The 15,684-nt window shown below is 42.1% G+C and overlaps 1 protein-coding gene across 1 annotated transcript in view; it reads left to right on the top strand.

The window, feature by feature from the left end:
• The window catches only part of CRYBG3 (crystallin beta-gamma domain containing 3), a gene marked incomplete at its 5' end in the record, with an annotated part of 133,244 nt that overhangs the window by 90,391 nt on the left and 27,169 nt on the right, over window positions 1–15,684 (top strand). Inside the window, 2 exons of the mRNA XM_081086732.1 lie at window positions 3,249–3,358; window positions 7,536–7,662. Coding sequence (XP_080942858.1) covers window positions 3,249–3,358; window positions 7,536–7,662 — 237 coding nt within the window. The remainder of the gene's footprint in view (window positions 1–3,248; window positions 3,359–7,535; window positions 7,663–15,684) is intronic.

Genomic DNA, 15,684 nt, shown 5'->3' with positions numbered 1-15,684 from the left:
AGAAGTTTGGATTTCTTTCACTATTGAGCCGTTGTTGAATTTTATGCATGATTCTGGCTGAGAAAAAGCGACTGGATATTTATTTTCTTATATCATATAATTTTGCCACATTGAATTTTAGAGTGATTGCAGGATCTTTAATAGTTGTGATTACTGTTATCATTGATGGGGAAAAGGAACAACAGTTTTAGTCAAATATCATTAAGATTCAAGAGCAGTAGAGAAAAACACTTCTTCATGGTACTGTGACTAGATCATCTTTATAGAATCCACAGGTAGAAACACTCGGGAAGTACTCCACCAAGTAAAGACAGCCTTCTAGGAGTAATCAGAGAAGTACAGTTATTGTAGGACATGTAATCGGAGGGGAAAGTACATAACACTACAGGATGAGGCAGCGTGATGCAGCAGAAGATTGCAAGCAAGACTTTAACAACCAGCGTGTTTGGAGGAGGTCCAAAGGGCAGCAGAAAGTCTTTTTTAGACAGGATAGAATGTTTCTCACGGAAATTACTTTAATGTTGGAGTAAATACATTCACAATTATTCTGATATGGATAAACTGAGCACAACTTCTGTGTTTGGTCTTGAGTGGGGTTTTTTTTGTTTGTTTGTTTAAAAATATATTTTATTGACTTTTTTACAGAGATGAAGGGAGAGGGATAGAGAGTTAGCTGCTTCCTGCACACTCCCTACTGGGAATGTGCCTGTAACTCAAGTACATGCCCTTGACTGGAATCAAACCTGGGACCCTTGAGTCCGCAGGCTGACGCTCTATCCACTGAGCCAAACCGGTTAGGCGTGGTCTTGAGTTTTTAATTTATCGTATTAGATTAAAGACCAACTGCATTTACTCTTATATACCATAAATGAAAAGTATATAGTAAAAAGCATTTCTGCAAATCTTCATAAAGCAGTGATAATTTGTGCCTTAAAGGACAGTCTAAAGGAGAAATAAGATAATATATGAGAAAAGGCACCTTGCAAACCAATGGTACACTGTATTTTTTTCTTTTTCTTTCTTTCTTTCTTTTTTTTTTTTTTTGCTTCCATACAGTTCCATTTGTGGGGCTGGTAGGAATGGAGCTGTGCCCAGATGTCACAGAGAGCTGGATGTGGTTTGAAATAAACTTTTGTTTATCTGACTACTTGCCTGTGTTCTAAGCAAAGTATCTGCATTGTTTTATACATTTGTTCTACATTATCCTTGGAAGGAAACTAAAATAGTTATCCGGCCAGTAGTACACAGGACTTAATTTCACCAAGTTTCATTACTATAGTTTATAAATGCGGTGCTGGTTTCTGTGTGGACCGTCCTCAGAAAATTATGAGAATTGTTCTATTATGAGGCATTTGTAAGGTAGTCAGAATGAAGTGTTACTGTGTGTGTGTGTGTGTGTAAATTTCAGTTAATGCTTCTAAGTATGAACACTGAGACTAGAAAGTAGAGGTGGCTACTATACATACCATCTGAAGTATGTTTACCTTGCATTGTCAGTTGTCCAGGACTTGACATTTCATGGTGAAACATTGAAGTATAAATTACAAGCTCAACAATATGAAAATAATTAAACAAACTGGAAATACAATTGTGAATGAAACAGCCATGATCTCTGTTCTCATGTGGCTTTTTCAGTTCTTATTGTGAATTGAGGTAATATCTACATATAGGAGAAATTGCATTTTTTTTAAGTTAAATGTGATTTACTTTTAGACTCGTGTTTTATAAACCTTTAAGTTAAAATATACAGCCTGGCCCTGGCCAGTGTGGCTCAGGTGGTTGGATGTCATCCCATGCAAGGAGAGGCCACTGGCTCGATTCCCTGTCTGGGCACTTGGCCAGTCTGTGGACTCAGTCCCCAGTAGGGGGCGTGCAGGAGGCACTGATTGGTGTTTCTCTCATTGATGTTCCTCTCCCTTTCTCTCTTAAATCAAAAACATTATATATTCTGAAAAACCACTATCCAAAATACATGCTCTTATCAAGGAATTTAGGGGCAATTTCCCTGGGCATGAAAAATTATTCTTATACAGGAAATTATTCCAGAAGTCTGTCTCATTTCGGCTTGTTTTTTGTTGCTATCCTCTGTGTGCACCAAAAGGACGGTGGTAGAAACTTGCTAGATCACAGCTCCTAGTTGTAATGCTCCAAATACAGCCTGGTTTCACAATAGGAAGTCGTGTTGCGCAAGCCGCAGTCGGTCGGGGAATTGGTTCTCTCACCTCCCAGGTTTTGGCTGATCTTTGAAAGACTAAGCAAGGCCAAAGCAGAATGACATGGTCAAGAAAGAATTCCTCAGAATGCAGGGACCATCAGCCTCTAAGAGGGCCCTGGAGAGGAAGGAAAAAGGGAACATCGGCTGCTCAAAGAAGCCTTGTTCTCCATGACCTCGTGAGCAGCAGAGAGGGCGATGCTGCAGATAGTTCATTGTGATGCATTCTTACCCCAGCGCAGGCCTGTCTGTGCAGGGTGGACCTGTGGGCCATGGCATTTCAAGGCTCTGGTGGATTATGGAATATTTATAGGGCTCATTAATTTTGTCTCACCTATTACAGATCCAGGGTCACTTGTGTTGCAGATATGTATCTCTGGTCTAAAGGAACTTATTGTTGGGATTAAGTTTAAGGTAGTCTAATCAGTAAACTGAATCCTGTACCCTGAAATGCATGACACGGACGTCTCTCTTCGCCATAAGTTTTCCACTAATCCTGTCATCGCCATCTCCACTCTCACAGGCAGCTCATGGCACTGTGGGTGTGTGCTCACGTTCTCTCCTCCCTCTCATTAACTGTGGATCCTGAAGGCTTGGAAAGGGGAGAGGCATATCAGCCACCCCTCATACTAATCCAAATCTCCCTTGTGTTTAGCACTAAACTGCTTATTATTTCATACCCGTAGTGTCATGACGGGAGAATAATTGATACAATGGATAAGGACCACATCTTAGTGGAGGAGGGATTCTGGTTTACTCTTATAGGTAGAATTGTTTTCTGGGCTTCTGTGCCCAGTATTTTGTGCAAGAGATAGATGAAAAAGGTAAATACATGATGACATTCCTGAAAACATGTATGGGGAATAAAATGTGAATTTTAGGGAAATGTCATCCTTAACATGGATTAATTGATAATATATCATGAATCTAATATTTCACTGAATTTTTTATAAGGCCATGAAACAAAGTTTGCTTTTGTGATTATATATCAAACAGTTGTTTTCTGTGTAATTGTTGTGTTGTGTTTGTTTTTTAGCTCAAAGCATTCAGTAAACCAGGGTTCCAAGGTGAATGTGTAGATTTTACCAAAGAAATTTCTGATTTGACTTCATTCACTCCATGTTCTTTCAAAGTTCTTCGGGGCTGGTAAGTATACTTATTGAGTGTTTTTTACTGTTGTTTAACAACTAAATTTCTTTAAAATTTACAGATATTTGACCTGTATTATTTTTTGCATACACTGTGAAATAAAAATGTTTTTATTCATTGATGGGCTGCTAAATAGCTTATATTAACTTTTTCCAACTCCTGTTATGAGCCATTGTGTAGCAGAGAAACAGGATGCCAGTTAGCCTGCTTCGGGAACATTTGGGTGATTTTTTCTTACTGTTACATTATTTTCTAAATATTTTGAGTGTTTATATTGTATGTTTATTGTGTAGCATAATAGAGTGCTATAAAAAGATTAGTGCTTTTGTTCAGATAAGACTCCTAGATTAAAGAAAAAATTTTTTTGTTTAGAGTATTTATCATCCCCATTTCATAGATGCAGGTCCTGGTTCAGAGTTAGTGTTTCCCCAAGATCAACTGAATGTCAGGCCCAGTGTGGCTTGGTCGTTTTTTATTAAGTCCTATGTTCTCCCAACAGCAGCAACATACTGGATCTTTCTCACATGCATCTGAAATCTGAAATTGTGTATAATTCTCAAGATATATAATCCTTAGCATGGATAAATTGATAATAGATACATCATGAGTATAATATTTCACTGTAGTGTGTGTGTGTGTGTGTGTTGACTTTTTATTGTGGTAAAATATACATAACATGAAATTTACCATTTTAATTTTAGGTGTAGATTTGAGTAGTGTCTCTATGTATCAAATATCTACCTAATAACTCATCAAAGTCACTTTATTTGTTCTTTAAGATAACCTTGGATTCATCAATTCTCCTCTCTCTCCTGAACCAGTAGAGACTAGGATCTCTTGTTTTCCATTTGAGGAACTTCAGTCTCCTAATCAACCCGCTCCAGTGTTGTATTACTTCCTTTGGTTACCACAAACCAATCATTGCCCATTTATTTGCCCCAAAGTTCAGTTTAATATGTTTACTACTCTGCTTTAAATTCCATAGCCACTTTCTAATACCAGTCAGATGTTCAAAGTCTTCCAGGATTTACCATCAACTCATCTCATTTTCTCTATCCATCCTCCAGTCTGCCCTTACCCTGCCCCCATCCTCTCCTCTCCCAACATTTACTCAGCTTACCCGCCACACCAGGGGTCAGCAAACTTTTTCATCTCTGAGCCCTACAGGCTGTTCCCCAGATACTCCACAGCTACTGTAGCGCAACGGCACTGTGGACAATACATAAACGGGCGGGCATGTCTGGGTTCCACTGAGACTGTTTATGGCCATTAAAATTTGAATTGTATATAATATTCACATGTCATGAAATACCCTTCTTTTAATCTCTTTAAACATGCAAAACCAGTTCATTAAAAAAAAAAAATACAAGAACCATGGTGATTGCTTCATTACCTGGAATGCTTGAAGGAGCTGGATTTGAGCCACTCCCATCACTTCCACCTCTGTAACCTTAAACATACTGGGTTATCTCTCTGAACCTCAGTTTCCTTAGCTGTAAAGGAGGAATAATAATAATACCTACCTCAAAGGATTCTTACAAGGACTGAATAAATGATATATATGGAAGGCTTACTTCATGCCTGACACATGGAAACCCTTTGACAAATGTTGGCTATACATTGCTAATTACATAGAAGATATGACAGTAAGTTAGGATGTCACAGAGCATTTCTGTGGTTTTCCAAAGTTAACCTGGTCTAGCCAAACTACAGTTCTGGTGATCTTAAAATGTAGGGTTGCAACTTAAACACATCAAAACTGAAGTAGTAACAGCCAATTCATTAATCCCTTAGCTCCGTCCTTTCAAAAGGGTATTTCTTAATCAAGCTTTGATGACTTCTGAAGTCAAGTCCCTCAAGCCCATTAACTGTGACAATAATTCAATATCCAAGATTCTGAAGGGTTTATTTCTTTTTTATCATCTTAATTAGCTGTCAGGTGTGCAGGTAACAGACTTTATATACTGTTGTGTAATTTTAGGAGTCTAGCTTATAGCCCACCCAGACTGAAGGACACACTCATTGTTAAATAAGGATACAAATTTTTATTTTCCCCAAAAAATAATGTGTTCAAGAGCTTAATAATCACTACAATTTGATCCCAGAGGTTTGTACTTGCAAGCACTAAATGAAGTTAATGTCATTAGCTTAAAGCAGATATTGTCTTTCAAATTTCAGCTCTTTCATTTGATAAGTTGGGGAGACCTTGGGCAAATTGAACTTCGTTGTGTTGCCTTTAATAATATGGTTTTATTCCCTGGCCAGTGTGATTTGGTTGGTTGGAGTGTCATCCCTATACCAAAAGGTGGCAGGTTTGATTCCCGGTCAGGGCACATACCTAGGTTGCAAGTTCAATCCCAGGGGCGTCTCTCTCTCTCTCTCTCTCTCTCTCTCTCTCTCTCTCTCTCTCTCCTTCCCTTCCTCCCTCACTCTCTTTTTCTCTCTAAAATCAATAAAAAACATAGCCTCAGGTGAGAATTTAAAATATATATATAATATGGTTTTATCTCATGGAATCTTTGAGGACGCGGTGAAATAGTATACACACACACACACACACACACACACACACTAATAAAAGACAAAGATGCTAATTGACCATACCTTCACTATACCCTAAGCCATGCCCACCAGCCAATCAGAGTGACTATATGCAAATTAACCCAACCAAGATGGCGGCCAACAGCCACAGAGCTGGAGCAAGCAGGAGGCTTGGTTGCCCGGGTGATGGAGGAAGCCAAGCTTCCCACCTGCCCTGAGCTGGCTGTGGCCTCCACTCATGGCAACAAAGTTTCAATTATAGAAGACAAATCCCAGATACCTGCTTCCAGCCAGCCTCCATGGGAGCTTGTGTGGCTGGGGGTTGTGGCCAGCCTGAAAACAGCCATCAGCCCCTATACCCAGGATGGCCACACCCTCATGAGGTAAGGGTCCCCGCTCGGGGGCTTAGCCAGCCTGAAAACGGCCCTCTCAGCCCCTCACCCAGACTGGCCAGGCTCCCCAGCAGGATCCTCCACCCTGAAGGGGCTGTGGCCAGCCTGCAAACAGCCATCAGCCCCTCACCCAGGCTGGCCAGGCACTCCTATATAATAAAAGGGTGATATGCAAATTGACCCTAACAGCAGAGCAACTAGGAATGACTGGTCACTATGACACACACTGACCACCAGGGGGCAGATGCTCAATGCAGGAACTGCCCCCTGGTGGTTAGTGCGCTCCCACAGGGGGAGCTCTACTCAGCCACAAGCCAGGCTGATGGCTGCCAGTACAGTGGTGGTGGTGGGAGCCTCTCCCGCCTCCTCAGCAGCACTAAGGATGTCAGACTGCAGCTTAGGCCTGCTCCCCACTGGCAAGTGGACATCCCCCGAGGGCTCCTGGGCTGCCAGACGGATGTCTGATTGCCAGCTTAGGCCCAATCCCCCAGGGAGCGGGCCTAAGCCAGCAGGTGGTCATCCCCCGAGAGGTCCCAGACTGCGAGAGGGCACAGGCCGGGCTGAGGCGCCTCCCCCCCCCTCGAGTGCACAAATTTTTGTGCACCGGGCCTCATACACACACACACACACACTAGAGGCCCTGTGCACGAAATTCATGCACTCAGGGGGGTGGGGGGCATCCCTCAGCCCAGCCTGCGCCCTCTCGTAGTCCAGGAGCCCTCCGGGGATGTCCAACTGACGGCTTAGGCCTGTGGGAAGCAGGCCTACGCTGTCAGTTGGACATCCTTAGCGCTGCCGCACAGGTGGGAGAGGCTCCCGCCATCACCGCTGCACTCACCAGCCATGAGCCTGGCTTCTGGCTGAGCGGTACTCCCCCTGTGGGAGCGCACTGACCACCAGGGGGCAGCTCCTGCATTGAGCATCTGCCCCCTGCATTGAGCATCTGCCCCTGGTGGTCAGTGTGTGTCATAGTGACTGGTCTATTTGCATATTAACCTTTTATTATATAGTGTGTGTGTGTGTGTGTGTGTGTGTATGGTACTAGCCTATGTCTAGCACATGGTAAGCAGTGAATGATAGTGGTAGCTGTGTTTTTTAAAGTGGTGATGGGCATTTGCTGCTGGTCAGCACCATGACTTCAATGCCATGTCCCTGCCCCAATGGACATACACAGCGCAATGATGAGCCGACACCGGAGGCTGATGCAGTCTGATGGACTGTCTCATGGCTTGTGTTTGCAGCTGGCTCCTGTATTACCAAGAGGACATAACTGATAACCAGTGTGTGTTAGAAGAAGGCCTCTATGCTGACCTTACTTCTTGTGGCTGCCCGACATCTGAAGTCAAGTCCCTCAAGCCCATTGACTATGTAAGTACTTTGCTGAATGCATAATTATAAGACCTTTTCTTGTTCAGCTTAATTACCATGAATGAGAATGAGAAAAAACAATAGATGGGCAAATATAGAAAGTTGAATAATTTAATTGTGGATTATAAAAATCAAGATTCACTCATGAAATCCAACCAAAATGTAATATTGACATGTTCCTTTTCTTTTCTTTTTCTTTTTTTGTGAACAGGAATGTTAAACTCAGGGACTAGAGCAGGGGTGGGCAAACTTTTTGACTCAAGGGCCACAATGGGTTCTTAAACTGGACTCAGAAGAAGGAGCTGCGGCTGTGTTTCCCGACGTTGCCATGTTAACACTGCTGCTGGTGAAGGAGCGGAGGGGAGAGCAAGAGAACCCTCCGCTCTTTCGGCTCCGTGGGCCGGATAGAACAGCCGAACGGGCCGGATCCGGCCCGCGGGCCGTAGTTTGCCCACGGCTGGACTAGAGTAACATAGGCTTAGGTTTAAATCCCAGTTTGATACTTTAACCAGTTTGGGTGACATTGACAAAGTTATTTAGTTTTCGCACCTGTAAAAGGCAATAACTTTATAAGGACACTGGGATATTAAATAAGATGGTGCTTGTAAAATACCCAGTGCGTGGTGAGCACTTGATAAATGTTAGCTATTGGTATCATGGTTTTAATTGTTATAGCTACTGAAAAAAATAATTGATCTTTTTATTATTACATAAATCACATCATTTTTCTGCTATTCAGGTTTACAATATTACTGTAGGGCATGGCCCATTACTGGTATTGATTTCAAACCTTGTTTTGGGGAAAATAGGGCTTTCCTGCATGGTGTGTGCAGAATTATCTAGGTCATCTTGGAGGCCCACATTTATGGAGCAAGTGTTTCTGCCTCCTATCATATTTACTCAGAATTTTAAACATGAGAAAAACAGGACCACAACTGGGATGTCAGTTCTGGCCTCCTAGTTAGTAGGGTCTATGCAAAGGAAATGTGAGGATCTGGGATATCTTCACAGTGTCTAGTCATGGTGATTCCCTGGGAGCATTTGGTCCAAGAGAGATTAACAGGGAGATGACTCAAAGCCTTGCGCAGCAGCAGGAGCCATCAGACCTTCAGCCGGAACTGGCTTCAGGGATGACGGCCATGCTCAGGGTCTGGTCCCAGGCTAGGCAGTATAGTCTTATTTCACAAGGCATTCCTGGATAGAGTATTCTTGGTATCAGGCTAAGAATAGAGTCTTGGCTGCAAACCAACAATAGAAATAGAATCCTTGGTCTCTCTCAGTGGCCCCTTAGACACCAACTTGGAAAGATTAAGTGGCTACTGATGCTTCCTGTCTGCAGGAGGAAAACTGGTAGAGAAAAAGAATGTGGGCTGGTAACTCTTTCCCACTATTGAAAAGGCATTGCAGAGTAGTCCGCACGTCCTGGGAAAGGAATTTTCTTAGTGATTTTTAGTGGTCAAACCATCAGATAGGCACTTATTGGGTATTAACTCTAAAAGCAAAGTATGTAGGTCTAATAAGAGAGTACCATCCTGAAAGGATTTTGTAGGGCTAATTCAGTGAGCTAAGCCAACTAATTTCTAAGGAGGGCATTTTAGAAACAGTCAAAATTAATGAGTATTACTGTTTTTCTTTGAACAGTTAGAGTTATTTTATATCCCTGAAGAAAAATGAATAATTTAAGTTAGTAGTGAAAATAGAGAACTGTTTTTATGTAAGTTGTGCGGTTGCACGTCCCCGTTTTGGCTCAGGGGGATCCAAGCAGGGTAGGCGAAGGTGCCTCCTGGGAAGGATTTGAGAGCTATAGCCTCTTCACTCCAAGAGCTGATGAAAGAGTATACTCAGTTTATATAAGGAAAGCACATTCATTTTCTTAATGCCTTTGCATGGCATGTTTTAAATCTTTGAAAAGTTTTGTTGAAATGTGCTTAGGCAATAGGTCTGGTGTGGAAAATGGAAGTAATATGAGGTGGGTTTGGCATCCCAGCAAAGACCCACAGAGGCTAGGAGGAGGCCTCAGCAGGTAGCGTTTCCTTGATGGGGTCAACCATGCCTCACCCTGGAGGCCCAGGCCCAAGTTGATCAGACCTGGAGACTGGTGTATAAACCACAAGGTCAGCTGGTAATTTGTATCAGGTGGATTCCAGTGATGGGAATGCTTAAGAATTTTGTCTGGAGCATTTTTCTGTCTCTCTGAAGAACACAGAAACTGAATTAGTCATCAGAAGGTTCTTTATTGAGCATAGATTGAGTACCATGAGGTAGATGTCTTGATATGCGCTTACCTGGAATAGCTCTCTCCACAAGAGACTTCTCCCACACCCCGGGGTCCTGCTCACTTTCTCTAGATTCTGCGCTACCTTTCCCTGGAAAACACACAGCATACTCAGCCTAACCTGCCCTCTGATTCCTTCCGCATCCCCTCTCCTCCTACCATGTTCTCCCTTAGGGGTTGACACACCTTTTCCTCTGTATTTGTTAATACCACTTCCTATGCCACAGTCTACTGTGATTGTAGATTCATTCTAGGAAATATGTCTGTCCAATTGAGTTGACTTTACATAAATATGAAGTGATCCTTTGATTTTGCTTTTATTAAAATAGAATTCTGAGGGTGTTGCCTGTGTATAGCTGGCATTCCCCGACATGCTGTGACTTAATGTAAGTGTCATAATGGTATAGTACTGAGGAGTCTGAAGATTTAATCTTTAAACAAGATCAGTGTGTTTGCAGCAACACTGCTCCAGGCTGATTGCTAGTCGTGCAGACATGCGAGATTCTGAGGTCCATGGGTGCGTCATTTTACAGTGAAGAAAGCTGGGAGCATAGTTTATCATTGTGCTTCTCACTAAGGTGACCTTGGGCAAATCACTTATTTTGGACTCAGTTAGCTTATAAATAAACCATTAGAACAGGTATTTTCAAACCTCTGGCAGCCTTCAGCTTTGTTGCAAATATGTGTTTTGGGAATATTGCTAATTGGAAATGAAAAAAAATATATCCAGCCTCAGGACTCACGTGGTCTGAGGGGATAAGATGGTGTGTTAGCTTTCAATAGGATTATACTATTTATATAACAGTCCCCAAAACATTGGGTTAGGAGCTGGAGGTGGGTGGAAAACCTAAATAGAAATTTTTTGACCTGGTAGTGTTGGGGTAACCTCTTTTGTCATGTTTCTGTGGGAGCAGCCAACCACAGTTGCTTCTGTCGAGTGTCCTCGTGGCTGGGCATGGAAATCGGCCTCCTTTGAAGTAATAATCCAATCCTGGCAGCTATGAGCAGGCACAGCCAAAGAAACATCATCAGAGGCTGTAGAAAAACTTCAAATGAAATTACAACAGTGATGACATAAATGATCTTAAGAAGTGGAATGGGAATTGGCAGTCATTCTGTGCACTGCACAAGGTGTACAGCTTTGAATAGAAGACTAAGTCCAGCCACAGAATAAAAAGGAAGCAGTAATTTATAAAGTCTGGAGGAGTTTGGTTACTATTGACTTTGCAGCCGAGCCCACATATATTTAATAGTACTAACTATTGTGTCCATTTTGAAAAGGAAAGCCAACAGAAATCTTCAGTAAACATCAGCTTCCAGATGAGACATTTGAAGCATTAGCCTTTAAATTTGGGCAAAAGATAAAGATCTGTACTCTCACCACTTCTAGTCAACATTATTCTGGAGTCCTAGCCACAATAATAAGATTAAAACTACAAAAAAAAGTAGAAAGGAAGAAACAAAATTGTGTAGAGTAGCTACTACAGATAATTTATTAGGGTTAATATGAATTTTTGTTTAAGTTGCAGAATACAAAATAAATAGCAGTTCAACCATAGGGTATTCAATATGGGGAACATTATAAAAGTTTTATTGAAGGACATAAAAGATGGAGGGATATAAATTTTTATAGATGAAAAAACCCAATATTGTAAAGTGGTCTTCCACCAAATTAATACAATTTCAGGCAAAATGCTTACAGAAACTTTTGTCTTTTTTTTTAATCCTCACCTGAGGATATTTTTCCCATTGGTTTGTTTGTGTGTGTGTGTGTGTGTGTGTGTGTGTGTGTGTGTATATATATATACACACACTAGTAGCCTGGTGCACAAAATTCGTGCACATTAAAAGGGAATTAATTGCCCTAACTGGTTTGGCTCAGTGGACAGAGCATTGGCCTGCGGACTCAAGGGTCCCAGGTTCGATTCTGGTCAAGGACATGTACCTTGGTTGCGGGCACATCCCCAGTGGGAAGTGTGCAGGAGGCAGCTCATCGATGTTTCTAACTCTCTATCCCTCTCCCTTCCTTTTTGTGAAAAATCAATAAAATATATTTTTTTTAAAAGGGAATTAATTAGCAGAGATATTTTAATATTGCTATTTGCCCTTTCTCTATAATAGAAGTGTGAGAGATGAAAGGAAATTAGTACAATGTATATGAAAATAATATATAAATTTATTAATAAATAAACAGTAACAAAGGGATATAACAACAACAGAGGCATGATATAAAAACGACAAAAACATGATATGAAAACAACAGTGATGCAAACAATGACTGATAAAGTGATTAAACTTATTCTAATATCTCCCTGTACACCACATTAAGAGTGAAAACACTTTCAGAGTGCTTGACTAATTTCCCTTTATGATGAAGTACTTAGAACTTGAACTGTAACATCACATGCTCTTCAAACTCGAGAGAAAGCAACATATAACTGACCATGTGCAAAAACGGGTTCAGGTAGGAACATGCCTACTCTGTCTAGAGTTTGTCCTTGTGATTTATTAATAATCATCACAAATGCTGGCATCACGGGAACCATTGTCGAATCAATTTAAATGGGAGGCCAGTGTCAGATGGGGACAAAATAATTCTTGGAATCAGAACAGCCTCTCCCTCTGCAGATCCTGTTAATACTTCAGCTTCGATAATGTTAGGTTGTAATCTTTTGATAATAAATCTGGTACCATTACAAAGACCCCATTTACTATTGAGATTTCTTAATAGCATGATGATTGCACCCACTTTCAATTTTAATTTATGACACGGCATTCCCGAAGGAGTAATACTATTCAGAAATTCGATGAGGAAATTTTCCTTTGTTTCTTTGTTATGGGGTGGGGCCACAACTTTAGTAACAAAGAAACAGAATTAAAACTTTATTGTGGGGAGCCGCTACAGTGTTTTGGACAGGTTCAAGCCTTGGACTGATGAGAGGGCACAGTCCTCTCATTGCCACGTGCAAGTCCCAGCTTGGAGGGCAGGGCCCTCCCAGCACAATTATAGCCAACAGCTATAGTTGTAAGCTTGAACCTATGGTCCGAACATGTGGCCGCACGTACCTGAGTGATGTGGGCTTGATAGAGTTCAGGTGCATGTAGTTGAGTAGGGTTGAAACCCAGGAGAATGTTTGTAAAAATCTTGGTCACGCGTAGCATCTGCTATAAAATAAAGGCGTGGCTGTGGGCTTGGTCGCTGTCTCTCAGAGAAGCAGCGTCCTACCAAGACCCGGCTTTCATTCTCTTGTCTGTCTTTTCTAAGCCTTTCAGCTGCCCCACTCAGGTTCACCCCTTTCTGGCGCTGGTGCGGCACACTTTAGAAAGATCTGCCTCCATGCTCCCAGGGTGGGTTCCTGCCTCAAACTCCGCCCTTACAGGAAACAGCTCCGGGAAACAGCTTGGGGGAGGGCTCAGCTGTTGCCAAGACAACCCCTGTAGGACTGACTTCCTTCTGCTCTGTTGCAACTGTTCGTCTGTATGTGATGAACACCACCCATGGTTTTTTTTGTTGTTGTTGTTGTTGTTTTTTAAATATATTTTATTGATTTTTTACAGAGAGGAAGGGAGAGAGATAGAGAGTTAGAAACATCGATGAGAGAGAAACATCGATCAGCTGCCTCCTGCACATCTCCTACTGGGGATGTGCCCGCAACCCAGGTACATGCCCTTGACCGGAATCGAACCTGGGACCCTTCAGCCCCCAGGCCGACGCTCTATCCACTGAGCCAAACTGGTTTTGGCACCACCCATGGTTTTTATATAAGTAGATAAAGAGGAGTATACAGAGGAGAGGAGAGGAGGGAGGGAGGGAGGAAGGGAGGGAGGGAGAGAAAGAAAGGGAACAGGAATGGAGGGAAACATCAGTGTGCCAGGGATCAAACCCACAACTGAGGTACGTGCCCTTGACTCAAACCCACAACTCTTTGATCCAAGGGCCAACACTCTAACCACTGAGAAAAACCAGCCAGGGCACTTGTCTATTTCTAGAGGGTAGCAAACATACGAGCTTAGCCTAAAGTTAATCTGAAAAAAAAATAGGGGTCCAAAATAGCCAAGATATTAAGAACAACAGGCAGGATTGTGTGTCCTACCAAACATATTTCATCATACAGCCTAATAACTAAGGTCCTGGGTGCTGGTACCAAAGAGACACAGAGTAGTGGAATGGGACAGTATAGGAGAAACTAACCTACATAAGTAATGGGACTTGGAAACAGCATTACAATGATGCTGTTTATGAACAACTAGCCTCTGGGATCAGGCCGAAACCGGCTCTCCAACATCCCCCGAGGGGTCCCGGATTGCAAGAGGGCACAGGCCAGGCCAAGGGACCCCACCGGTGCATGATCAGGGCTGGGGAGGGACGCAGGAAGTGACCAGACAGGGAGGGACTGCGGGAGGGCTCCAGAGTGTGTCCAGCCCATCTCCCTCAGTCCCAATCAGCCAGACCCCAGCAGCAAGCTAACCTATCTATCGGAGCGTCTGCCCCCTGGTGATCAGTGCACATCATAGCAAGCAGCGGTTAGGTGGCCTTAGCATATCATTAGCATATTATGCTTTGATTTGTTGAATGGACGACCATATACTTAGCATATTAGGCTTTTATTATATAGGATTAAATAAATAGTGTTGAAACAGTTGGCCCATTACATGGAAAGAAAGATAGTTCGATCTTGCTTTACTCCAAACATAAAAATAAGTTCCTCAGATGGATTAATGGCAGCCTAAATGTGAAAAACAAACTTTAAACTTAGAAGAAAACATAGGAAACTACCGTAATGATATTGTAGTGGGATGAGTTTAATCACAAGACATACAAGTCAGTAAATGGCAAGTGTATTTAGTGTCCTATTGCTACTGTAACAAATAACCACAAAGTTGGTGGTTTAACAACAGAAACTGTCTCAACGTTCCAGAGGTCAGAAGTCTAAAAAGGGTCTTACTGGGGTAAAATTAAGTTGCTGGCAGGACTGTATTTCTTCTGGAAGATGCTACAGGAGAACCTGTCTCCTGACCTTTTCCAGCTTTTAGAGGTCCCCAGGATTTCTTGTCTCATGGCCTCTTCCATCTTCAAAGTGCATCACTCTAACTTCTCTCTGTCTTCTATCTCTAACCCTCCTCTTATGTGGACCCTTGTGATTATATTAGACCTATCTGGATAATTCAGACTAATAGCCCCACCTCAAGATTCTTAACTCTTAATCACATCTGCAAGTCCCTTTGACCAAGTCAGGTAACATATTCACAGGTATCAGGATTAGGATGTGGGCGTTTTGGGGGGTTGGGGGTAGACGTGAGAGAACATTAATTATTCAGCCTACGTCAGCAAGCCACAGACTAGGAGAATGGATTTGAAGCCCTTATAACCTGCAGAGATTTAGTGTACAGAATATTTTAAAAGATCTTTCCAATCAAATAAGAAAAAAGAAAACCCTATTTCCAGACTTGGCAGAGGATATGAATAGGCAGTTCATAGAAGAGAGAAAAAATGGCTGAGGACATTCAGAGGGTGTTAAACCTCACTAGTGATAAAGTAAATGCAAATTAAAACAATAATTAGGTCACATTACCTCACTTTAGATGCAAACATTTAAAAATCTGAGGACACCAGTGCTAGAGAAGTGGGATTATTCATTCACAGCTTGTAGAAGGAGTGTCAGTTGTGATGGGGAGAGGAAAAATAAGGATGTTTGTTGCAGCATTGATGGATGAGACAAACTACGGCACATTCGTATGAGGAAAGG

Source organism: Myotis nattereri (genome assembly GCF_964212035.1).
Source record: "Myotis nattereri genome assembly, chromosome: 3".
Classification (NCBI taxonomy): domain Eukaryota; kingdom Metazoa; phylum Chordata; class Mammalia; order Chiroptera; family Vespertilionidae; genus Myotis; species Myotis nattereri.
The sequence above is the reverse complement of the archived record's forward strand: the minus strand, read 5'-3'. Positions and strand labels throughout refer to the sequence as shown.